This window comes from Vanessa atalanta, chromosome 3 (assembly GCF_905147765.1).
Source record: "Vanessa atalanta chromosome 3, ilVanAtal1.2, whole genome shotgun sequence".
Lineage (NCBI taxonomy): Eukaryota > Metazoa > Arthropoda > Insecta > Lepidoptera > Nymphalidae > Vanessa > Vanessa atalanta.
In genome coordinates, this window is record NC_061873.1 from 7,468,203 (window position 1) to 7,495,116 (window position 26,914).

Genomic DNA, 26,914 nt, shown 5'->3' on the forward strand with positions numbered 1-26,914 from the left:
CAAAGTACGTGGACCGCCATGGCCCGGAGCGCGCAACGCCTGTCCCGTGCGCGCGCGCTGTTTGAGCCGGGATACTAAGGAAAGAGGAACGCTCGGGCGGCAGTCTAAGCGCCCCCGCCCCGCGGTACGAGGTGGCAGCGGTGGTGGCGCGGGTGCGGCGCTCGCGGCCTGGCACGAGGGCGCGCGGCCAGTAGTGTGGCGCAGCCATGTCGGGTCCGGCGCGTGCGCGCCTCCTTGCGATCCAGCTCGTGCCCGCTACCCTTCTGCTGCTCTACTGGATTCCTTCACCTGTTTCCGCTGTAAGTAGCATACTTATTTACTTCAATTTTTCAAAATCATAGAAACCTACTATGTACCATCTAAAAGACATCAACGAGATCTACTATGACGTTGTCATGTTATACATACGCTGTATGTTATGTATGTGTATTTTTCAAAGTAGATTTATACCTAATAGCTTCTAATGGGCTGGTTACAAGATCTAGCTGTGAAAGCTTTATCGCAAACTTAACGTAAATTCTGCAGTGTCCTCAATGATGATACATGATTATCATACCGACACTGAAATATGAAGTATCAGGCTCATTTTCGACTTACGTACTGAAAGTTATAATTACTCTTACTGAACACATGGCTTAATTACAAGTCTTACTTTAATATAAAGGCTTCTTTACGTTTTATCAATTATTCTTATTATATAGTAAAACGAGATCAAAATGTAACTAAAGCTTGCCTGACAAAAGCGACGAAGTATAAATATAATAAATCTAATTGTAAGCTTCCATCCTGATATTTTATAACATCAACATTACTTAAGGCTTATAAATGACATTCAATTAAATGTCTGAATATGAGTTGTTAGACACAACTTGTTATCATATTTTAGAGGTAAACTTATAAGAAAAGTTCTAATTACTTTAAAAAAAACAATTATTGCAATGTCTTATATAAATGACTATAACTGATCTATTACTGAGAAGAAACTAATACAAGACATGTTGTCAATTTTAGTTTAAGATAAGTTCGCTTATTTATACCTTCTTCAAAACTTTGACCGTAAGCTAACACCTAACGTGAGCTCTTTAGTTCAGTATGCGACATCCACTATTCGCACAGTTCGTTAGTTAATCATAGTGGACAGGACACATTGAAAAGCTATACAAACTATACTATAAAAGTACATTGCTTATTGTAGTCTATTTTTAATTTACTGAAAGTAACGCGTTGGATGATTTCCTTACTGTGAGACGCTGGAAAAAAGTATGAGATAACCGCTAAACTAATTAATAAATAAATAAACACAGTGTACGCGTATATAATATCCCACAGCTGAGGAAAGGTCTCTTTTCTTGAAGTAAAGGATTTACGTCACGTCCATCACGATGCTTCATTTACACACATTGGGTAGAATATCATGTAGTTTTCCTATGATGTTTTCCTTTACCACTGCGAACAAGATAACCCATAATAATAAACACTCAAATTAAGCATATGAAATCTGAATGCTTGCTCGGGTCCTATCCATGGGTGGTTTCGATCATGAGTATAGAAGTATACAAATTGATGGTAGTTTTTTAATATCGACGATTCAAAAACGCTTCGTTGTGAAGTTTACTTGAATAAAATTGATTTGAAATTATGTAAACAAAATATGTTTTTTAAAGTTATACATGAGTGACATTTTTACGAGAGATACGAGAGATTACAAGAGATGATATAAAATATTGACGAAAACAAAAAAAAAACGGATTTTTTTTCTTCAAATTTAAATGAGACTAAACGGGAAGTATATAAAACTAATAGATTAATCAATGTGTAGTTCTGATGTTACAAACAACGAAAGTTTAAATTAATTTGTACCTTCCTCCTTTTTCTTGATGTTGATATTGAAAAAAAAAACCATTTCTTTGAAATACCTACAATTTTAATGTATGATATGATAAGAAAATGAAAACTCTTATTTCGCTTCCTTTTTTTTATATGTATAATTGTATATCTCTCTCTTATATCTCTAATTGTACATGTATTTGAATATATGTACAATTAGAGATGCAATAAATTATACCTTTAATATTAAATTTCTTTTGGAATATATACTACCAACCAATACGATTATATACGATTATACATACTAACTATATTTTGCATAGTACACATAAAATATTCAAGTAGACTTGGAAAAAAATATTCAACAGGCAGAGTTCCTGAAATATAAATAACAATATATCTATACGTCAAGTCTTTATTGGTATTTCTTAATAAATTTTCTTTAATATTAAACTTAGAGAGATATGTATGAAAAGTAAATATATTATTGTTATTAATTAATTTCGTCAACGTTACAAAACATTAGTCATGAAGTAAATTTCAAAATGCAAGTGAACCGAGTCAAGGCTGTTTTTATAATAGATATTGTGAGGGTTTAGAACTCTTTGACTTGAAATAGTCAACCACGATTTCCTATGAGCTTTCTGCGCTATAATATGGAGTTGTGATTATATAGCTTTTTTAGTTTTTATTTAGATTATATCTTCGAAAAAAATATTTTCTTTTCAATATTTAGTGTGCGATCGGTAGATACCGATGGTACAGATGTACGCGACGGAGCCAAAATAAGATATCAACTTCCGCTAATGTCCCGGTTACCGCGCACCGAGAAACATAAAACAAAGAAACTTCGTATGAAACAAATTGTTAAATACTTACCTTACGTATTTCATGGAATATGTTATGTTTGACGATTTTTTATTAAAATAGTTTTGAATATAAGTTATATTTATTTGCAACATTAATAAACTAATAATAATATCAATTAGTTATTTTTTTTTATTAAAGATTTTTTTTAAAAACACATAATACGCCTACACCAATAAACCATTCAGGCACCCAAAGAAATACAAAAAAATCATCAAAATCAGTCCACAGTTTAAGAGTTCGCTGAAATAATCATAAATAGAAGAATTATACATATTTGTATATGGTGTTTGATACTTTTCCATTGACATTTAATGTGTCTGTACCTCTTATTTAATCAGAGAGTAGACTTGTCGAAACTTGAATGATAAGATAATAAATAAGAGGCTATCTGTACACAACTAAACATTGATGTCATCATTAAAGACCATATAAAACTTTTTTCATGTGCCCGTTTCAAATAAATCACTCAATTATTGTCGTTCATAATGTTTCGTTACAGTTTAGGACTAAGTGTATTTAATATTATATTAATGAAATATTATCATTATCACTTACACATTAAAAAACAAGGCGTAGGTATTTAAATATCGAAATACGTTATAGTTTCGTCTTTTACATAAATTATTTATTCGTCATAATATCTTTTACATAGAATGCAATTTATAAGAGTTAGGACGTGCTAAAAGCGCATGGTTTTCCGATTTGCTTGAAAACCAAATAACGTATTTTTATTTTATGTATACAACTCAATATTTAATTCTTGATTGAAAAATTAGTTTCCTATCAAGGCAATATTTTTGATTTCTTATAGATGCTCTATTTTATTTATTTTAGAAGGTTTAATTGCATTTTGTCTGATTCTTGTAAGAGATTCCATAACTACCGTGTTCAATGTTATTTTATAATTGTGTTTGATCTATAATAAAGGCCGTGGATTTGTTTAGTTCAAAAGTCGGCACATTAGAGAAATTACTTGTGAACCAGTGCCGATAACGATGGAACCTGTTCTTTGCAAGGCTATAGAGGATTCATATGCAGGTACCTCGAAATTTACGTCAAGCTGTTTCGTCTTGGGTATGATCCCTCGGATCATATCTTGTTGGCATCCTTTTGGACTATAAGAGTGAATTGATAGGTTATTTTTCTTTGAACACGATTAAAAACTGAACAGGTACCTAGTTGATTTATACAAAAAATAATTACTAGAAATGGTATACGAACATAAGTTCGTATACCGTGTCTAATAAACATAATCTCTATTTACGCCAGACCAATAAATCATGCAAACATGTGAAGGAAAAATAAATACATCTCACATTACTTTTTTATATATATATATTTGAAATCCAAAATCAAATTAAACTACGTTCAATTTGGTTTCTAAATGACGAGATCCATGTACGTGAAGCGGTTAGCTAGTTATTTATATTAAATAAATCGTTACGAAGAGCCAAAATATATATAGAATAGAATAGATTTCAACTCTATAGCGAGACTCTTCTTGGTTTAATAACTCTGCTAGAGTTATTAAACCAAGGTTTTACATGTCGTGTTTTTTGTTTCCAGACTCCCTTTTGCCGTCAATATATATATATAGTTTTCTTGGTATAGGTTAGTTATAATTAACATTTGTATAGATTAGTTATTTTTTTACAACATAACACAAAATATTTAACTTTTCATGAATTTATCATTTTGTGACCATCGGATTATTAATTTCGTTAAAAGCATCCCGAAGAAATTGTGGAGCTCTAAAATTATAAGGAGTGCGGACAACTCTCTTTGTAAAATGAATTCACGTAAATGTTTCAATGCGTGTAGCGTTATCCCCCAAATTAATTTGCCATAAGACATGATGCAATGAAAATAACACAAAATTTACTAATCGAGTAGTAACCGCGTGACGTAAGTAACGAAGTATAGCCAGCAAATAAAGTGATATCTCATATACTACATATCTTCTCTCCTCTGTACCGTATGTTATAAGTGCCATCGTACATGAAGGGAATGTTTGAGTTCTTGGTATTGCATACTGTATTATATAGCATACTGCATATTTCAATGTAGAGACGATCAACTATGGAATGGTCCTCCCTTATATGTATATCAAACGATTCTTTCAATAATAACTTTATCCAAAGATAAATATTGTTATTATAAAATGAACAGTGTTCACATATTGTTATGTAGTTATAAGGAATGTGTAGGTATAAATAAATACCACCCACCGTCTACTCATCATTGCTCTTAATTTCTAAATCTCCACAACCAAAGGTTGCCTGAAAGAAATGGCTTAGAAGCGACAAGGCTGCCTTTGAGCTACACATTTTGTATATACCCATTTAAGCGTTTTTTTTTAACAATGTAATGTGTTGTACATTAAAAAATAAAAGAATATCACAAATATATTTTATATTAACATGTATGTAACCTTATATACTGAAAATAAATAAGAACCTAAAATGTATCCTTGTGGAACACCCATTACCCCAGAGAAAAATCGAAAACACTTATAATTTTTTTTTAACTGTATATGAGACAACAATAAATATAGAAACTAAACATTTAATGCAATCAGCTTTTAAAATACGTAATGTTCATTCATTTATTTTTTTATCCAACAACATATATTTTATAACTTGTATCTACTCGGAAACGTGAATGATAATTTATTATTAACACAATCATTTATAAGTTATGATCTCCGACATTTATATACATAATAATATAATAAATAGGTATTGATAGATAATGATTTTTAACTTAAACAAAATGATTGTGATGTATAGATATCCGACTAAAAAATACATATTATAGTCTTGTTAAATTTGACAATCTGTTGTTACCGTAACCTATGCCCTATTATCATAAACTTTTATATGGACCGCCAACTAGCAACGCAATTATCATTCCGCAGCCTCGTGACCTAAAAAAACATTCATTATTAAAAAAAAAAACTTTGTCATTTACTTAACTAAGCAAGTCGCCTTTGACATAATTAATTTTATATAATATAATATGATTAATTGTCTCTCTCGTTATAGCCATTTTTATCTTCACATTGCATAAATAAACAGACAATGTTATAAATGGATAAATCTAAACGAGTTTTACATAAAAATATTTACTATTTCATTATGTATCTTAAATTGTTTCGCTAATTAATTCCCTAAAATATAGAAAAAACAAAATCTAAATCTAAGCAAAGACTTAGCATGAAATAATGAACTGAAGAATAATTTGCAGTGTTCTTGTTTTATTTATCGGGCGATAACTTATGTAATAATAACTATGTAAGACCTAACTTCATATAAAATACACACAAAAGATTTTCATTTTATAATTTCTAAACCCAAACATTAAATATATTATTGTTTGTTATAAGTAGATGTTGTCTTATCGGAAGCGTAATTCTTCGTATGTTTTTATCGTTAGTATTATTGATAACCTCTGATAATTTTGGATGTGTGATGGAATCGAAAAAGCCAAACATTTATAATATTTAAGCAGATTTCACCTACATTTTAACAATCTTTAAAGAATATAGGAAATATTCTCTTGGACATAATGTTGTATTATACAATAGCGATGCTGAAAATAGGCATAAGTCTCTCTCGAGCAGAAATGGCTCAGGGTTCTCTGTTTTCGCATCCAGGCTGAATGGCGTCTTAAGCTGTGTTTGTTGATCTGCAAAGGCCATCGGTCCTACGACACAAGTAACGAACCCGGTGACAGTAACTTCGGCTCTTCTTTTGATTTCATTCAACAGCTCGAACCATGGTATAAGTCTTTAACAAATAATTACATTACATATTTTCTACTTTATATTAAAATCTTATCGTATTAAATGAAAATTATTATATAATAAATAAGCTTTTAATGAATAAATTCAACTTAAAGTTTTTAAGTGAAAAGTTAGTTTTCACCATTGCTGAAAAGAAATGCGATAAATTAAATTTGTAACTGTGCATCAATTAACGAAGTTATTTATTACAAGAAGTAAAAAATACATTTACAACAAGTACAAAGCTTTAAGTCGCCATAGCAATAAACTTAGTGCTTTTTATAAGTGTGACGTAATTAATTCAGATAGTTACTAAAACTTAATCAAATATATACATACTAAATAATAAAGTTATATACAGTTGTTAATAAAGTATATAAAACTTCAAACATACTTTTTTCTTTTATTACTATATATTTTTTACGAATTAAACTTTTTTTAGTATTACTTATTCTAGAAAAAAATCCTATTCATGATTAATACTGTTAACAAATACAATATGCAGAATAGTGGAGCGGTCAATTAATCATTATAAAATAGGTCAAAATCAACAGTTTCCATTGACAAAGCTTTCGTAACGAGGTCGCGGCATAAACAGCAGCATCTCTTATCAAACCGACGGGAAACTGCTATCAAGTTGTCGTTAGATATAATACAATTTTTGCAATTATTGCCGAAATAATGATATTTTAACTCCCACGATTCCGTATCATATATATGCCATAATGACCCCGAGATTACATTTTTTTAAGTAAACTTTAGGTACAATTTGTTCCAGATATTTATATAATGTTACGTTATCTTTATATAAACTGCTATGACTTATTTTGACCTAGATTTAAGTTGTATATATAAATATGTTTGAAGAACTTTTATCAAAAAACCTGCGCACGTTTTCAATATTACACTGAGAACTTAATTTAAAGAAAATATGTAATTTTGAATATTTTCGATAAACGTGAACAACAAATTGAAATGTTAACAATTTATCCTAGACAACAAACAACACAAACGAAAAATTCAAAAATAAAAAATATTAATGAAAATCAATATTTTTTATAGTATACTAGATACTCTCCGTGTTTAAATTAATTAATTGATGAACGAAACATACAATATTTGAATGAGTTACGTATGTTTTTATAACCCCAAAAGATAAAATAAATAAGTTAAATAAACATATACAAGTTTTTTTATGAGGATAGAGTCTAAGAAACACATTATTCTTTCTATTATCTATTTTTCCATTACATGAATTCAGCATGAATGAATTCACAAGAAGTCTAGGTAATCCTTTTCATAATAATTGTATATGGCCTAGAAATAACGTGATATCTGAACTTTTATAGATAAAACAATTAAATATAATACAGTTAACGCTGTCGGTATTCTGGGGTGAGTCGTCCTGTCAATGATCGGGCGCAATTCATGAGTCGAGTCTTTATCGTCGTGACGTAGGGTAACATAGAACATTGAACCTTGGAGGAAGTATCCGTGTTCCTCATTTTTTATATTTTGATATCATTTCAATGTATTAAAACGTTAGGTTTTTATTTATAGTAAATACATTGATAAGACCATGATGCATGTTTTATAATATTGTTTCTTTGTAGTTAACGTATCGTAAGTACGTCTAATTTACGTATATACTTATATACTTATTTGAAGTAGTATTGTAGTAGTTAGTAGAATGTACCTGCTTAAATTATATCAGTAATTAGATAAAAAATTATTGACTATTTACCATAGCTATATATAGTTATCTTCGTTATCTACGAAATCTTAAAATATTTAAGCGTGGAATTAGTGTTCATCGATTTAAATGAAGTGAACTTTTAAAATAAGCTTTTACGTATATAATGTATATTTGTTTCACCAGTTTATGTTATAATAATAAATGATTAAATTAATGGTATATTGATTTAAAAAAGATCTAAGTCTGTACAGAAATGCAATGCGGTGGCACGTTAACACTTAATGGTGTGCTTAAATCGATTTAGTAAGCAACTATTATTTGCAAGTGCATATAACGCAACGCTTCACTCGCAGGTCGGTTTTATTACTGCGTACATTGCACTGAAAATTATTACTTACTTCCAGTAATATTAAATAGGTCAATAGTTTCAGTAGTGTAACAAAAGCCAGTTGAACGTACCGTCATGTTCCTGATCTAAATTTAGTACAGTCACTGACAGCTTGTACATTGGCGAATTACTGTTCACAGATTTGTGAAAATCATCGTGCTCGGTAACATAGTTGAATTACTGATACGTCTAAATTGTCAATGAAATCATTTGAAAGTTACACCAGACCTACGTATCTATAAGTATTACGTGCACGCGCTACTTACAGTTTTTTTATATTGAGAAATGTAATAATTACTGGCCGAGATTCTTGTGCTCACCGCTGTAACTTGCATGGGTCGAATGATATTCTGCCAAATGTATAATTACCAACCCGCAATAAAATATTTTGGAATAAGCTCCATGGCTGTTCCTTGATAGGAAAGGTGGCCCTAGTCCAACAATGGAATCTTTACGATTATATACTGAACCGTTAGGAATGTATCAAGTATTTTTCTAGTATAAAATTATACATAATTGTTACAAAGGTATCTTTTTAATATTTGTTCATTTAAAATTATACATAATTGTTACAAAGGTATCTTTTTAATATTTGTTTATTAATAGATATTATCCAGATTTATGTACGCAATTTTTTTTAAATATTCCACTTGTAAGGATACTTTTGAAGGCCACAATACATCGACATCAAAAGAACTTTATCTTCGGAAATACTGATTAAGCAAATAAAAAAACTACGAAAATGTTATAAAATTAACAATTACTTTATTATTATAGCCATAAAACCCGTAGTACAGAAAACTATAACCACTCAGGTGTAGTTGATTAAGGATGTATAATAAATAGACAGTAGTTTGGTAAAGATGTTCTTAGTAGTCTTACAAAACTTATCTTTTGTAGTAAGCTCTACAGAGCAATAGTAAATGTGTTATAATTCTAAAACAATTCCTTAACTTCAGACATAGGATTTATGTTTTACAAACAGCAACTACCGAGGTGTATCGGGAACGCATTTACGAGTTGTCGGGGTCACCAGATACCGACAAATTGCTCGTAAATTCCTGAATGTTCCATTTTTCTTTTATCATTATGATTAATAATAGCATATTAGTAAATCCCTGAAGTAATAAAAATTACTTCAGGGAAATTCAACAGATAGGTAAATTCGGTTTTTACAAGCTTTTATTGAAGTTATTTTTTGTAAGTTCTTTTGATCAAATCTAACAAAATGAATTAGAACCATTTCCTCTTATCCTATGGATTTGAAATTTGATATGTTGGCTCATTTCTGATGGCAATGCATTCTTCTAGTAAACGTTATCTTGTTCTGCAATCAGGATTGGCTCCAGACGTAATTCTAAACAAGAAACACTATGTTTACACTTAGACTATATTACTTGTTTTCTTTTTACTATTAATGTAATTGTATTTTATGTTTTTGATTCAGACTTCGAAATTGTTTTAAATGAACCGTTTTATTGAATGAGCATATTTTCTTTAAAAGTTGATGTTAATTGCGTTATCTTAGTTAGTATAAAATGTGTTCTTGTATAGTTTTTACACGTGGTAGCGTGTAATGAGCGCAAGGCGCGGGGAGGCGGCGTGCGGGTCGCAGGACGGACGCTGCGGGATGTGCGAATGGCCGTTATCGCTTGGGACACTGCAATGATTGTTTATCCAGCCCGTTCCTTGAATTGCAACTAATGACTCACTCGTTCTATAATCGACGGCTGCTGTAATACCTACTACAAAATGCTGTCATCAGACCCCACCAAAAAGTGTTTAGTTCAGTTAGACATTCATGAATTTACGAAATAGGCTTTGGAATTCACAACACTTATATATTATATATTTTATTTATATCTGTAAACACTTAACAAATTATTATAACTATAAGTAATTACAATAGAAATCTTAATAATCTTACAATGTATATATGTATATAGAATATATAGTATATTATTAAATGTTAGTTAAAATCAATTATCATAGTCATCCAACGAACCTCACCGCATCAAATTCTTTATGAGATAGCACATTCCTAAAATCAAATGACACTTCGAATTGCAGTACCTACTCTAATATAAGTATATGGTTGTAAGCGTTACCTATTCGAATAGCTGTTTGTTATTCGAAGTGTATTTGATTGTATTATATTTATAATCGAATCAAACTCGAATCAAATACAATACGAATATGTCAATCGAAGAATTGTCGTTAATCGAATAGTCAGTTTAATATATTTTATAAATCGTTAAATTCACGCAGTACATAGGTAGAATCTACAAACTCGTAAAAAAAATTGTTTAAATATAATTATATTCAAAATATCTTATTCCGTTGTCTAAACTGTTAATATTCAATAATCAATATTCTAGAAAAGGCAAGTCATAATGTAATGTTTTGTAATTGGTATTAACTTAATTCAATCAGTCATAACATAAAACCAATATATATTATAACAAATCATTCTGTCACCAAAATTATTACTATTATGTTATGACCCAGTAGTTAGAATAGAAATAAAATTGGAGGTTCATATCCGTATATAACTACATAATTTAATTTGTATTTTAATTCATCTCGTGGTTAGCAATGAGGGAAAAGATCGTAAGGAAACTTGCCTGTGTCGAATACTGTACAAAATCTGTCAAGTGTGTATCCACCAATCAAGGCTTTTCAAGAGGAAAAGTCTTAGCGCATCCGTACAATATTTACAGGCTGCGCTACTGTTACTTTTATTTCATTCAGGATTTTAAAACTTTAATTATATTGAAAAATACCTACAATAAATAATAACATAATTCTTTTATAACATTTTCTTGAATAATTGAAATACTAATTCTGCTCCTAAAATATTAAAATGACTCTTAAAAATTGTAAGTCTACGTATTAAGAACACTCAAATACTGAATTACTAAATAGCAACAATTATTGTTATTACACAATAAGTGTTATTTCAATTACAAGAAGAGTTAATTAATTACTGCGTAAATTCGGACTTACTCTGAATAAAAGCGAAAATATTGATTAGAGCTTTCACGGCACAATAATATAATTGTTTTGTTGTGTAATTCATCATTGTGTTTCTTAGTTAAGTTAATTATTATTAACGAATTGCACCATCAAGGTTACTATTTGCTTCCATAATAAATAGGTTACTAGGCGTCAGACAATAAAATGATTAAAGATAACAATATAGCATCTGCAAATACTATTTAGGCGCAGACCTGCTCCGGTTTAACCATTAAAATAAATGAACATACATTTAAGGATGATATCATATTATTTATTGCGCCAGTAAAATAAATTCCGCGCTAAAGTTAATAAACCACGACACTAAAATTAATTAAAATATTATTATTAATTAAAAAGTTATAAACTATATATAAACTATATAAATGTTGTTCAAGGAGTTCGTAATTCATGTGTTACCCTTTTTCTTATTAATAATATAATAGCATGGTGTTTTAGTATAAATTAAACATTTGTTTAAATTATCCTTAAGCATTTAATTTATAACAAATGAAGCTAATAAGTAAGACTGGTGTGAAAGCGATTAATTAAAAATAGACACTTTTCTATTTTTCCGGGATAAATAAAAACATTGACTGGAATTAAACTTTTCAGCAAGACGATGATTTAATAACATTTTTAAATGCACTTTTCGATATACGATCACGAAAAATAGTGACATAAATCTGAAATTACCTTAATAAAAAAGACTATAAATTATAAAACATGAAGCGAAGCAACAAAGTCATAAATTGTATTCATAAATTTAAACTCAAATTGAGCTATGATTCTATCCCGCATTTCAATTACTTCATTTACATGTATACTAACATTATGAACGCTGAAGTAAGTCTGTCTGTCAATTGGTTACCATTATTGCAGTTGGCAGTGAGGTAACCTGGAATCTGAATTAATTAAGGGGAAAAGATATTGACGTGTTGTCCCGCCAAAATGTAATTAGTAATATGATGTAATATACACTTTATTCAATTTCCTATTTTGTCTATTTGTGTGTGTTGGGAATTAAAATTTTATTGTACATCTATGTTATACAAATAAGACTATGCATACTTGTTAGTATGCATAAGCTGTATGACGAGGATATTTTCAATGATGAAAATATCCTCGTCATATAGCATGTTCAATAAAATCATTCTTATCATCAATCGATTCGAAATCCTTCTTAATTGATGTCGGATAAACATATAATTTTTTTTTCTAATGTCATTTATTTCTATAAAAAACGTACCTACTTATGAATGCATGCAATGCAAATACATGAATCAGAAATGTATTTTAAAAGATTTATTCACGTAAAATGTGGTCAAAGATTATATAAGTACAAGATGTATTTGAAAATTAAATGTTTAGGTCATATATAAGAAATCGCTAAATTTGTCTATATATCATGTGGTGTCAAGTATTTTCTTAAGTTATTTATAAAAACATAACAAATTTAACTTCATGAAAAATCGAAAATGTTAAGGCTAAATCTTATGGCGTTCATTGAATCGGAAAAAAATCAATTATACGAAATATATATTTACCATAAGTTCTTTAGTTTATTATAAATAATAATTAAGCACTGAGTACCTACTATAATAATGAAACTCATTTATAAAAAAATAAAACAATTTGTGAAGTGTTTTCAGATTTCACAATAAAATTGGTCGTTGTAGAGAAAACTTAATAGTTTTTACAACGATATGCAAACTATCTTAATTACGTGAACCAACAAGAGTAAAATAATAAAAATAGTTCCGAAATGGAGCAATATTTTTGATTAAACGCGCACATAATTACATCAGATTGATATATTATATGCACGTTTCCTATATGACTATTGAGCCTATATATTACAAGCCTGTATTAATTTATACGTTTTTGAAATTGACGAGCCGTATAAGAATCAACTGTGTATTAAATTGCGTCTTGCAAATTTAGCAATTTCTTTACGACAATTTTATAAATTGGTATCATTCTTCTTAATAAATAATGTATTTTTGCTCGTTCTATATAATTACAAGAAATTTGATTTTTCCTGAAATTCTCACAAATGTAAAAGTATTTTGTATTAAAAACGCGCAAAAAATATTTTGAAATTTGTATTTTAATTAAAGCAAAGTAGGTAGTATTTCCCTATCTCTGTTTATATGAATATATATATAATATAATCCAACGGTTTGTTTAGAGGAAACAAGCGACCTAAAATTCCATCCTCGGGGTAGATATTTTTCATAAAATGTAAATGAGACAAATCTCGACCTATATATAAGTGTAGACTATTTACTTGTATATAAAAATATGCAAATACTAAACAGATTTTTATTTTACACCTTTTTGTCCATTTGTCAACCGACTTACTTTATTTTATTTTGGTAGCTATTGATATACTTCAGTGTTACCGATGAAAAAAAAATGATTAAAACATATACATGAGAAAACGTCAAAAAATTTACGAAATGAGAACCCGCTATAAACAGCTAAAAGATAATAAAATACCAATATAATATAATACACTAGCTTCAAATGGCTTAACATAGGTGCTACTTATGAAATTGAGTATGAGTTTGAGTTTTTGAGAAATTAATTAATGCTCTCTTTTGTAGCTATCGAAGGTTTTGTGCTATATTAAAAAGTAGGAAGTAACTTTTACACTCACTGTGGCAACGTATGTATGTCAGAGGTCCTGCCGATAAGGCACGTTCCTAGTGGTACTACTACATTTATGTTCTTGATCTGCCGTTACTTTATAATCACTTTCCCAAACACAATTAGTATATAAAAAGTATTTTTCAAAATTAATTTACTATTAAATTAAAATAAATTATATTTAAGCCAAACTTATGCGGTACATTTATTCAATAAAAAAATTCAAGCGGAAAAAATACTAACCATATTCAATCGATTTACAGGTTATTTGCAACCAGACTGTATGTGATTGTACTGGTCTTAAAGGTGACCGTGGAGACCAAGGTTATCGAGGAATACCAGGTCCTCAGGGTGACTATGGAGACGATGGACCTGAAGGTCGTATCGGGGTACCAGGAGAACCTGGCGAATGGGGCCAACAAGGTGACTACGGTGACAAAGGAGAACGGGTATGAATTTATATTTCAATGGTTAATAAAACATACGCAACGAATTATTATAATATAATTAATATTCCTTACACATTTAGTTGCACCAAAATATATAATTAAATATAATATGTTTTCAGGGTATTGATGGACCTTATGGAGTTAGAGGATATACTGGACCCCAGGTAATTTGAATAATTAAAATTAACTTGATGTCGAATGCGGTTTTTATACCTACATATAAGGTTATCATACTTTCGTATTATTTTGTCTTCTCTAGGGTCAAATCGGATTAGAAGGTATACGGGGCTTAGCGGGACTAGATGGATGTAGTGGTGTAGATGGTGAAGTAGGAGCTCCGGGTCCGCAAGGGTACCCGGGGGATAGAGGGTTGCCTGGACCATATGGAGAAAAAGGATTACAAGGCTTAGCTGGAGAAGGAGGCGTAAATTCAAGAGGTGCTAAAGGAGACCAAGGTGATTTCGGACGACATGGACTCAGTGGTCCGCCAGGTCCAACTGGATGGAGAGGGGATAGCGGCCCGCCAGGTGAAGATGGTGATCAGGTAAAACTTTTATAAATTGAATTTAAACTATTTCAAATGAATAAATACAATATATTTGACATAATAATATTTATTACTTAAGGGATCCATGGGCTTTCGCGGAGAAATAGGATATAGAGGGGATACTGGTGATGACGTTGTAGGCCCACCAGGAGAAAAAGGAGATCAAGGAGAAATCGGTGAACCTGGAAGACCAACAGAAGTAGTTTATATCGACCATGTACAACAAAACTTTACTATCTTAGCAAAAGGAAATAAAGGTGATAAAGGATATCAAGGTGCTCAGGGTGTTAAGGGATTGAAAGGAGAACTAGGGTCTACAGGTGCTCCGGTAAGCTATTTAAATTTAATATTTTAAAATTTCCGTTGACAACATATTCAATGCTTAGACGTAATTATTGTCGTAGCTAAAACATCACTTACTCATTTAATAACCTACTGTTTTTATTATTATAAATAGGGACGTTATGGAACCAATGGACCTCAAGGGTACAAAGGTGATCAAGGTGTTGAGGGTCCCAGGGGTAAAACTGGTTATCGTGGTAAAGCTGGACCTCTTGGACCGAAAGGAGATAAAGGTTGGCCCGGATATGATGGACCAAATGGAGAAGATGGTCTTCCTGGACCAATTGGAGAAGATGGTAAACCAGGTATACCTGGTGAACAAGGGCCAATGGGAGAAGTAGGAATTTACGATGAAAGATTAAATGAACCACTTTTACCTGGCTCAATGGGACCGCAAGGACCAATTGGCTACGGTGGTCCTACAGGACTTAGAGGTGCTGATGGTGTTCCTGGATTACCTGGTATAATGGGCCCACCGGGGTTGCCTGGTACTAAAGGTCTTCCTGGTAGAGCAGGGCCACCTGGAACCTCTGTAAAAGGAGAACCTGGAGACGATGGTTTTAAAGGATTGCCTGGACCCATGGGCCCAATGGGCAAACCCGGTCTTCCCGGTGTTTTGGGACCTAAAGGTTTTAAGGGAGCAACTGTAGTAGGTCCAGATGGAGAGGGAGGTGAACCAGGAATGGATGGATTGCCAGGCTTAAGAGGTGATAGAGGAGAGGTAGGGTATATGGGGCCACCAGGTTATCCTGGACGTGGTGTAACTGGTGTTGGTCCGCCAGGAGATGATGGGCCAATAGGTCGTCCAGGAGCAGTTGGTGACCCAGGAGAACCCGGAAGACCAGGTTTTCTTGGATATAAAGGAGAACGTGGTGACGATTGTCCTTTCTGCCCATCAGGTACACATATATTACTAATTAAACAGTTACAAAATATAAGTATTTTTATACGTTAATTTATAATATATAATATTAGAAGCATTTACAAAATTTCTTTATTTTTCTTCAACTATGGCCAAATGAATGGATTTATTTTGTGAAATAATTATTACGCTACATGAATGTGCTGTAACGTTGCAATAAATATAGTTTTTTTATTTTAGGTCTACCTGGATCTAAGGGACAAAGAGGAGATGATGGTTTTCCAGGCCAAAAGGGTTATCCAGGATTTGAAGGTTTACCTGGCCCTCGCGGACAAAAGGGACAATCGGGTTTACCAGGTTTACATGGACCACCAGGTCCAAAGGGTAATAAAGGTCAATCGGGAATGGCCGGAGCACAAGGACCGAAAGGACGAAAAGGTCTGCTTATACAACCGCCACTCTCGTTAACTAAAGCTGAACCTGGACCCCGTGGTAACCCAGGCAAGTACAGAACAATACATTATAAAACTTGAAAAAAGTATTACTTTATCAATTTTTGTTGAACGGACTGAATTCGTAGATTTAATTGGATAAATAGTTAAAACATTGACTTCTGAATGTTTTGCCAGTGCTTCGCGTTAGAATTCAGAATCCGAAATACTTAAATACTGATTGAAATGTGTTGGAATTTAGTTAATTACATATATATTTTTTAAATAACAAATAATTTTGAATTGACAAAAAATATATCAATTTATTTTAAAAAATACGGTTATTTTTTCTGAAAGCATATCATGCAAAGTGCAACCGAGAATACTTTTTACTGAAAACTACTAAAATAAACTCAACATAAAACATATACAATAACATTCATTAAAAAAATATATGAAATACAGGTTTTGCTGGTAGTCCTGGCTTTCGCGGCGATCCTGGTTGGCCTGGACCACCTGGCCCTCATGGCTTCAAGGGTCTCAAAGGCTTAATGGGTGATGAGGGATTCGTTGGTTCACCTGGTCGTAATGGATCTAAAGGCCGAGATGGAATACCTGGATGGGATGGGACAAATGCTAATGTAGCAATGGCCTTTAGTTTTGGTGAAAAGGGAGATAGAGGCATTAAGTAGGTACAAATGTGTGAGGTATCTTAGACAAATTAGATTTCCTTATAGAGTAGCCGTGTGCCCGGTGAGATAACCCATATAATATATTATTTAGAAATCCACCGATTTTTTAAGTATTTTCTTAGACATAATATAATTCCTAAATATCAATTTCCAAATTTCTAACATCCTTAGTAGACGAATTCCAAAAAATCCATATGGAATTCAAGTGTAAAATTTTACCCCGAAAGACCCACCGATGTAGGCTGTGCGCTGTATGTCAATCAGTTCTTTTTTTTTTTATTCAGTGGATAACTAAAATTTAAACGATTTGATAAATCGTCAAACTTACTTTACTAAAAGATTCACTTCTGACTTTCAAAATATTACTACTATTAATAAAAAAAATATCAACTGACAAATCCACCACAACATCACACAGCGCGTGGCGTTATAATATATACACATATATTGCTGGGAATTCTGATTTCTGATTCGGATTGTTTATATAATATCGGTCATACAGTATAGTACTAAAACACGACCTTTGTTAGCTACAGTTAATTTTTAATTCCATTTTTTTTTCTAAGGGGAGAACGGGGTGAACCTGGAGAAGATGGCTTAAAAGGTGACGCTGGAGACGCGCTCGGTTTTGAAATCAATTCAAAGGGACAGAAAGGAGTAACAGGACCACCTGGAATACGTGGTTCGTATTTTGATATGTATGTTCGTATATTGACAATGGGCCATCTGAATGTAAGTGGTCACCACCGCCCATAGACGTTGTAGCCGTAAGAAATATAATCCATCGTGAAATCGCGAATGCGCCAACTAACTTTACAACGAAGATATTATATCCCTTGTGCCTATTGTCACACTGGCTCATTCGACCGTCCAATCGGAAAACAACAATACAATGGAATGCTCCTTGGCGGTAGAATATGTGATGAATTGATGGTGACTACGTGGACGAGTCAAAGATAGATACAATGTTCTACCATGAAATAAAACATTTGAGTACCGACGTAATTGCGCAGTTTAAAATGTTAAATCTAGAAAGAAACTCTGTTTCTAAAAAAATATCGTGAAATCTACACATTTAATGAATACAGAATAATCACTATATAAATAGTTGGACCATTATGTTGGATAGGCGACCATCTTTTGACTATCTTCCAATAAACATTTTTTTTCAAAAAATCAAATAATTTCAATCGACTACTTACTTCTGTTTGATTTCCTTTATCACAAAGTTTGATGTTGCTATTTATTATTAAACTGAAAAAAGTTCTTAGTTAGGCGCGCGTTTTTGTTTATTAATCAAATATAGCTTTTAATGAGATATTTTGTAAAACCATTCACATTACAAACATTATACTAGCTGTGAACCTGCCGTACATTCCATCCGAAATTCAAATATGAATTGTACTGATAGGTTACCTAATTTTGATTATTGGAATTATTGTGATTAATTATATATTTCTTATACTCATGCAAATAAAAAAATATACTAATATCGGCAAAATATCACAATATTTACACAAAAATTTTTACTGTTATAATTAATCTAAGCCTAAAATGATTACGATATTTGATTACAAGTAGACAATGATGTTTCAGTTCTAACATATTAACGTTAGAGCTTCATTTTAATTATTATAAAGTAATCAGATTGCGGCATTCATTTGTCAGAAAAAGATTATTTATTTTTCGTGATAATTATGACCTTCACATATATTTAATGCGATGAACTGTTATCCAGGGTTTACTGGAAGAAAGGGAGAAGCTGGAGATATTGGATACGGCGGATTTCAAGGTCGAAGAGGTGATATGGGTGTCCCAGGTATTTCACAACAAGGACCTATAGGTGCTAGAGGATTTCCTGGTGATAAAGGTGACACTGGTCCCTATGGAGAACCAGGTAGTCCAGGACAACAAGGACCAATAGGATTCTCTGCAGAAAAGGGAAAGAAAGGGTCACGTGGAGATGTCGGTTACTCTATTATATATGGTGAGAGAGGAATAGACGGAACAAAGGGGGATGCGGGAGATGAGGGCCCATCTGGATACCCGGGATCACCTGGCCGAGCTGGAGTAATGGGACCTAAAGGAGAAACAGGAATTCCCGGAGACACTGGTCCAATAGGCCCATTCGGACCTCCGGTAAGTGTTTTTGATGTCGTATTGTTTTAGTAAAAATATTTACAAGCAAAATATAATTTTACACCAAGGTGTAAAATAAGACAACTGATGGTATCGCTACGTTCCGCTTGAACAGCTTCAATATCGATCAATAAAGTTGACAACGTACCATCAGATGGTTAAATTGCCCATATTAGATCTGGCATCCTATTAGATATGTGATTTATTTTATATCTTTAACAATATAACTGAAATATTTAAAAAAAAATGTAATTAAATTTTAATAAAAAAAAAACTAGCGTTTCGCTTACATGATTATAATAAATTATCTATGTTTTTGGTTCAAAAACGGATGAATGACGTTATCATAATTAGTCTAACAAATTATAAAGAAAATCTGAACCTGCCAGAAAGACCAGAAGAAATTGAAGATTCTATTCGATTTATCGAGAATTAAGATATTATGAAGACCATTTTTTTATTTCATTCTTACCAATGAGGCATAGTATGTGGTAGATTCGTAACAATTAGAGATACTCATAACCTCCGAGTGGCAACAGCATATTAATAACAGATTAAGTCTTGGTAGTATTTTAGAAAATTTCTAATAACATAATATGTTTAAATATTAATAATAAAATTTTATGTAAGTTAACTATTTAATAAAATTGTAATAAAAAATCTCGAAATTAAATTTTTGTCTAAAATATTATGTAGTCATTTAGGCATCTGGATCGATGTTAAATACATAACGTTTTTACAATTAAAACAGATTTAGATGTAGGTAGCTCCTGGTACTTAAAATTCTACAGGTTGGCTTATTTGAATTGACAATATAACAAAACAACGTAATTGCAGTGACCATTTCTCGTGTAATAAAATTTATATTATTTATAACAGGGTCGAAAAGGTCAACCAGGAATAGTGGTACAAGGAGCTCGTGGACTACCTGGCATACCTGGAAGATCCGGATTTATTGGCATAATCGGTCAACCAGGCTTACAAGGAAACCATGGTTTACAAGGTGATGTTGGGCAAAAAGGAACAAAAGGTGAAGCGGGCCTAATTGGAATTAGAGGGTGGACTGGCGACCGAGGTTTTCCAGGAATCCTCGGATTTCAAGGATTGATAGGAAGACCTGGTATACATGGAGAAACTGGGGAACGAGGTGTGTCAGGTATTACAGGAAATAGAGGTTTACCAGGTAAGCCAGGACTACGCGGATTACAAGGAAATAAGGGACCTCATGGTGATGCAGGTAATCCTGGTGAAGATGGCTTAGATGGATGGCCCGGTGTGAAAGGACAAATAGGAGATATAGGTTTCATGGGTCTTCAAGGTATACGTGGAGAAAACGCTTCTAAAGGTATGAAAGGTGATATAGGAAACCCAGGTTATAGAGGACTCGATGGAAGGCCTGGAATTTATGGTCAAAAAGGAAGAAAGGGTGATAGAGGAAGTCGTGGATTTGATATAAGGGGACGTGATGGCCTTAAAGGTCTGCCAGGTAACACAGGAATACCGGGTCGACAAGGATTAAAGGGAATTAAAGGACAAATTGGTGATTACGGTGAAGAAGGTACGAAAGGCCCGATCGGAGATAAAGGTTATGAAGGCTTTCCTGGTCAACCTGGATTACCAGGATATAATGGACCTAAAGGCATGCAAGGAGGTATAGGTTTTGCTGGAAGACCTGGACTGAAAGGCGATTATGGCGATAGTGGTGAACCTGGTCAGATGGGTGTGCCTGGTTTCCCTGGCGATGTTGGGTTACCTGGACTTGAAGGGATTAGAGGTGACATGGGTCCTAAAGGAGAACGCGGTGACATAGGTCCAAGCAGTTATTCGCCAGCAACAAAAGGTGAAATGGGTGACATAGGTATGGAAGGATTAGAAGGTTTACCTGGAGATAGAGGAGATGTAGGTTACACTGGAATTAAAGGTATTAAAGGAGAACAAGGTGACATAGGGTTTCAAGGAGAGTTTGGTGATGATGGATTACCTGGTCTTAAGGGACAATCTGGAGATATTGGCCCTCCTGGTTTACCTGGTCTTGATGGAATTAATGCAGTACAGGGCGAAAAAGGTAAAAATGGAATAGATGGGCTTCCTGGGTGGCCTGGTTCAATGGGACAAAAAGGTGCTCCGGGTGAAAATGGAGCTGATGGTCCGGAAGGAGCTCGTGGTCATCCTGGATTGAGTTTCCAAGGACCAAAAGGCATAACAGGAAGTGATGGTCGCCCTGGAAGACGTGGAAACATGGGTATACCTGGTGCTCGAGGTATGGAAGGAAATCCTGGTTTCATGGGACCTAAGGGCGAAATTGGTGAACCTGGATTTGCTATAAGTCCTAAAGGGGAAAGAGGCGATTATGGTATACCTGGATTTAATGGCATAAAAGGTATGCGAGGAGACAATGGTGATTCTGGTTTAAATGGCTATCGAGGATATATGGGAGAAGTAGGTATGAAAGGTCTAACAGGTGATGAGGGTGAAGACGGTTTACAAGGATATTTGGGTCTTAAAGGTATTAAAGGTGAAAGAGGCGACACTATCCTCCCTCATGAAGTAAGCCCTGGAGAACAAGGTGATATAGGTATAGCAGGCTTTGATGGCCGCGACGGAGTTCCAGGAGCACCTGGTAGCTTTGGACAAAATGGACTTCCCGGTTTCAAGGGTGAAATTGGTGATTTGGGCGAATTAGGACCTTCTGGTTATCCTGGACCTCAAGGAGAACAGGGCCTGATAGGTCGGCGAGGAGAAGTTGGATTTGATGGATCGCGTGGACCTCCAGGGCTTCCCGGAACGCCGGCTCCGCCACCACCAATACCAAAATCGAGAGGTTTTTACTTTGCAGTCCATTCACAAACAAGAATGATTCCTCAATGTCCTTCTGGGACATCACCTATGTGGGATGGATTCTCATTGATACACATAGTCGCTAGCGCCAAAGCACATGGCCAAGATTTAGGTAAGTTACGGATGATTAAAAATCAAGCTCGAATCTCAGGCTTTTAACGTTTATTATATAATATTCCCTCAAATAAACATTTAGATTGGAAAGATTTGTTAATTAAAAAAAAATGGCATAAAATTCAGCATTAATAAAATTTATTTTAATTTAAGTAAAATAATTATTTTAGTTTGCAATAGTTTAATAAAATGTCTGATCTTGTTGCAATGCGAGCACAGGAAAGCAGGAGATATAGAGAATCTACCATAAAATTTCTTTTTTTTTTAACAACTCAAGAGTCATGTAATATTATTATGTATATACATTTGTATTCATATTCCTATCGTTCCATTAACTGTTTATTTTTATTAAGAAACACATTACAAAGAAAACTTCCTACAGGTGCCCCTGGAAGTTGCTTACGAAGATTTTCTACGATGCCTTTTATGTTTTGTAACATTAACAACGTATGTGATTTCGCCCAAAGAGAAGACTATAGTTTCTGGTTGTCAACACCGGAACCTATGCCAATGGCTATGACGCCAATTCAAGCTAGAGATGTAGGATCATATATTTCAAGGTGAGTTATTAACTTTAAAAAAATATTAAAAAACAAAGCATTTTGAGTTCTACAAGTTTGCTTAAAAATATCACGAAGAATAATAGGTAGCGCCTTGCTCATGATGGTCAAGACTTAGAGCATCAACATGGAAATATTTTTTTTGGGGGAGATTGCCTAAGAATAATTATACCCGGGCGATAGTTATGATGCATGTAGAATGTGTATATTAATTAATAATTTATATTTCAATTATGTCTAACAATAAAAAATCACATAATGAAAACATATTGTTAAAGAGCCGAGATGGCCCAGTGGTTAGAACGCGTGCATCTTAACCGATGATTTCGGGTTCAAACCCAGGCAGGCACCACTGAATTTTCATGTGCTTAATTTGTGTTTATAATTCATCTCGTGCTCGGCGGTGAAGGAAAACATCGTGAGGAAACCTGCATGTGTCTAATTTCAAAGAAATTCTGCCACATGTGTATTCCGCCAACCCGCATTGGAGCAGCGTGGTGGAATATGCTCCAAACCTTCTCCTCAAAGGGAGAGGAGGCCTTTATCCCAGCAGTGGGACATTTACGGGCTGCTAATGCTAATAATGCTAATAATTGTTAAAGATGTCAAGTGTGTGAATCATCGACAAGAACTATAGCTTTGCATAGTCAAAATAACACGGTGCCAATGTGTCCGAGCGGCTGGGAAGAGTTATGGATAGGATATAGTTTCCTTATGGTAAGTATCAATGTTATTAAATTAATATATTTCGGTTTTGTTTATTATACAGTTCGTTTTGGAAGAATATAATATAATAAAAATAGAGCCAACTTAACCACCCCCTCTCTCTTCTGTCTCTTCTCGTGGGTGTCATAACAAGCAACGTTGTCTACGTTTGGTGACGGGAAACCAACGCACTAGCAAAACCATTCCCATATAGGGTTTGGATTCATTCACATGGCCCGACGTTAAAAGTAAAAAATGTTCTTTCTTACCGTTTACAAACTGAACAAACTTAAGTAAATATAATAAGTCGAAGTGAATAATTATGTATAAGTTTGACTTTATTATTACATTAATGCGATCACTTTTACTACAGTTACATAAAAATACGACGACATTGATTCGTGTACTAGTAGTTTTTCCAAGACCCTTTAAATAGTCAAAGTCATCCCTATTTATAGACAACGTAGCAAAAATCGGTACTAGTTAGTACGTAGTTAGTTTCTGAATTTTCAGTCATGTCAAAAAAAAATTGATAAACCCAATTATAAAATTGTCTAGAATATATTTTTGGCTTATTTTTTAAAATACCCACAATTATTACTCCCCTAAATTTTAGTTATTCTATAAATAGCGCACGTTCAAAAATACCATGCATGAATTTTCATTTCAGTAAAGAAAAAACTATAAAATAAAGAATTTTATAAATTCGCTTAAAAGTTAATATTTGCGTATATTATTTAGGAAATAATATCTATGTATTTCAGCGATTAGCTTGTTAAGTAATATTTAGCGTATATTTTGCATTACCTCCTAAAAATATATCTTGCATTGTAATTTGTTGATATAATTATATGTATTTACAATATTAATATTTTGTTTTCAGCATACGGCTGGAGCAGATGCAGCGGGACAGAGTCTAATTTCACCTGGTTCATGTCTCCGCGAATTTAGAACTCAACCGTTTATTGAATGCAACGGACTCGGTCGGTGCAACTACTTCGCTACGGCAGTATCATACTGGTTGTCGACCATTGATGACGACAAAATGTTCCAAAAACCAGAGCAACAAACTTTAAAGTCAGATCAAGTGTCTAAAGTCAGCCGGTAAATATATTTTTTAAATTACAGACAAACGAATCTCAAATTTCTTAGCATTATTAGAATCAATTGAATAGCGATAAGGGATAACATTAATATCTTAACTGTCATTCCGAATTAGTTTTTTTTACGATTCATCATTGGATCATGTTCCACCTACATATTTTGTTATAAAAAGAAAATGTTTGAATTATAATTACTGGCACAAAAACGACCACCGACGTACTCACCGTACACTGTTCGTATGCGGGGTGGTGGTTCAATGTTTTCTTCACTGCCGAACTCGAGATTTTTTTTTAATTATGAGTACAAAATAAGCACATGAAAATTTAGTGGTGCTTGTCACTGGGTCATGAGAGCTCTACATTTACCTTACATTAACTAGTCTTTTTGCCTTTTTTACATAAGTGCAGGATAAAAATAATATTTTTTTTTAAAATACTAAGTTATAGAAGGTGCATTGTAAAATAATATTACTTACATTAAGAAAAATGTTAATCCTAATTAAATTAAATACTAAAAATGCGAAAGTGTTTTAAGTTAATCCTAATTATTCCAATTTCTCTGTATTCAGATGTGCAGTGTGTATGAGACGACAACCGGGCCCGACTGCGAAAACAACGTATCAAGGCAGCGCCGGGGCAGTGGAGGCTGTCCCGAACGAGGCACGTCGCCGACCGTTCTATCGAGGCAGACATCGCGTAGGCGGCCAACGACATATTCGTGGCAGAGCTCGTTATTAAATAGGCTATTACTCATGAATTATACAGTATAAAATAGAAACTTACAAGTATAGGTGTCCTTAAAACTTATGCGAGTACTTAGTCAATAAAATATGAAGGTATTTATGCTTATTGTGCCACTTATATACAATTAAAAATAAACGAAAAGTCATAACACTGTCGATACGCATTTAAATAAATTTAATTTAATTTTAATAAAATTTTGTTTTTAAGGAAAACCTACATCATATTCACAACGGTTTTCATTTAATATTTTGTATAAGAAATTTGAAATCAGTTCAAAGGGCATAACGTAAAACACAAATTCAGAATAGTAGATAAGTGAAATATACCAAAGGCTGTGTTTGCATAAGCTGAGTTACATTTGCACTGAGGCCGTGTTAATTATGAATTATAATAACCATAAACAATGATTTGGTAGTCTTTAGTACCAAATCTAAATAAAATTTAAATACGATAAAATAACATCCGCTTCTTATGAAAAAATGAAACTTTTACAGAATTACTCTCTTGTGTGTTTGTCCATCTGTTTCAACTTAATTTTGTATTATCCCGTCGCCATTCTAGGTTTTTTTCTCGTACTAGAACAACACAGACTTCTAATGCAAACACAGCTTTTTCTAAGTCAATAGAAATATTGTTCAAAAATATTTTTAATAATACCTATACATTTTTGTAAATAAATTACACTATGTAGACAATCTATTTTAATGTTAATATAAAATTTAAATTAATAAAATATTGCGCTGTTTTATTTATTATATATTTTAAGACAAGATCTTTATTTCATGTTAAAATACTAATACTCTCGAAATTCTCGCTCGTAACTGTTTATAGCAAAGTAATTAGGCTTTTTGATTGACCTTCAATTATTGCAATTTTGATATAATTCTAGGACATATAGATACTTTAGCCACTTTACTCATATTTATATGAACGTTGTTTTAACAAACAATAACATAAAAAAAGTATTAAATTTTATATGATTATTGATGAAATTCAATACAGTAAGATTCATATTATACAGGTAGGCATACAGGTAGGCTCACAGCACTTTTGAATCGTCATGTTACGTCATGTTGAATTAAATTTAAAGCAACCACCGGTTCGGTAATTAGATTATATTACGAGAAGAACCAACAAGAAACTCAGTAATTACTCT

The 26,914-nt window shown here is 32.8% G+C and overlaps 2 protein-coding genes across 3 annotated transcripts in view; one reads left to right on the forward strand and one right to left on the reverse strand.

Moving 5' to 3' along the window:
* LOC125076779 (collagen alpha-1(IV) chain) overlaps positions 1-147 on the reverse strand; it is a 13,352-nt gene extending 13,205 nt beyond the window's left edge. Inside the window, exon 1 of the mRNA XM_047688513.1 lies at positions 1-147. Within this exon, the coding sequence (XP_047544469.1) occupies positions 1-20 (20 nt within the window). The 5' untranslated portion in view covers positions 21-147.
* On the forward strand, positions 114-26,231 carry LOC125076792 (collagen alpha-1(IV) chain). Of its 2 annotated transcripts, XM_047688514.1 has the most exons (15): positions 114-299; positions 14,496-14,681; positions 14,801-14,845; positions 14,941-15,225; positions 15,308-15,556; positions 15,686-16,469; positions 16,673-16,933; positions 17,329-17,551; positions 18,122-18,237; positions 19,294-19,694; positions 20,574-22,644; positions 23,029-23,206; positions 23,809-23,923; positions 24,795-25,015; positions 25,584-26,231. In XM_047688514.1, exons 1-15 carry the CDS (start codon positions 207-209, stop codon positions 25,750-25,752), a joined length of 5,397 nt encoding a protein of 1,798 aa, XP_047544470.1. In that variant the 5' UTR covers positions 114-206; the 3' UTR covers positions 25,753-26,231. The 2 variants fall into 2 exon arrangements, with proteins under 2 accessions (XP_047544470.1, XP_047544471.1); XM_047688515.1 differs by lacking the exons at positions 16,673-16,933; positions 17,329-17,551; positions 18,122-18,237 and having other exon boundaries at positions 15,686-16,250; positions 19,462-19,694.
* Positions 26,232-26,914: the final 683 nt, after the last annotated feature.

What these genes read in the sequence shown, in the direction of transcription:
- LOC125076792 (XM_047688514.1), top strand. Translation starts at nt 207, where the DNA reads ATGTCGGGTCCGGCGCGTGCGCGCCTCCTTGCGATCCAGCTCGTGCCC. An exon ending in AAGGGAGATAGAGGCATTAA is followed by an intron (nt 17,552 to 18,121) that starts GTAGGTACAAAT and finishes TTTTTTTCTAAG; the next exon opens with GGGAGAACGGGGTGAACCTG. An exon ending in AGGACCACCTGGAATACGTG is followed by an intron (nt 18,238 to 19,293) that starts GTTCGTATTTTG and finishes ACTGTTATCCAG; the next exon opens with GGTTTACTGGAAGAAAGGGA.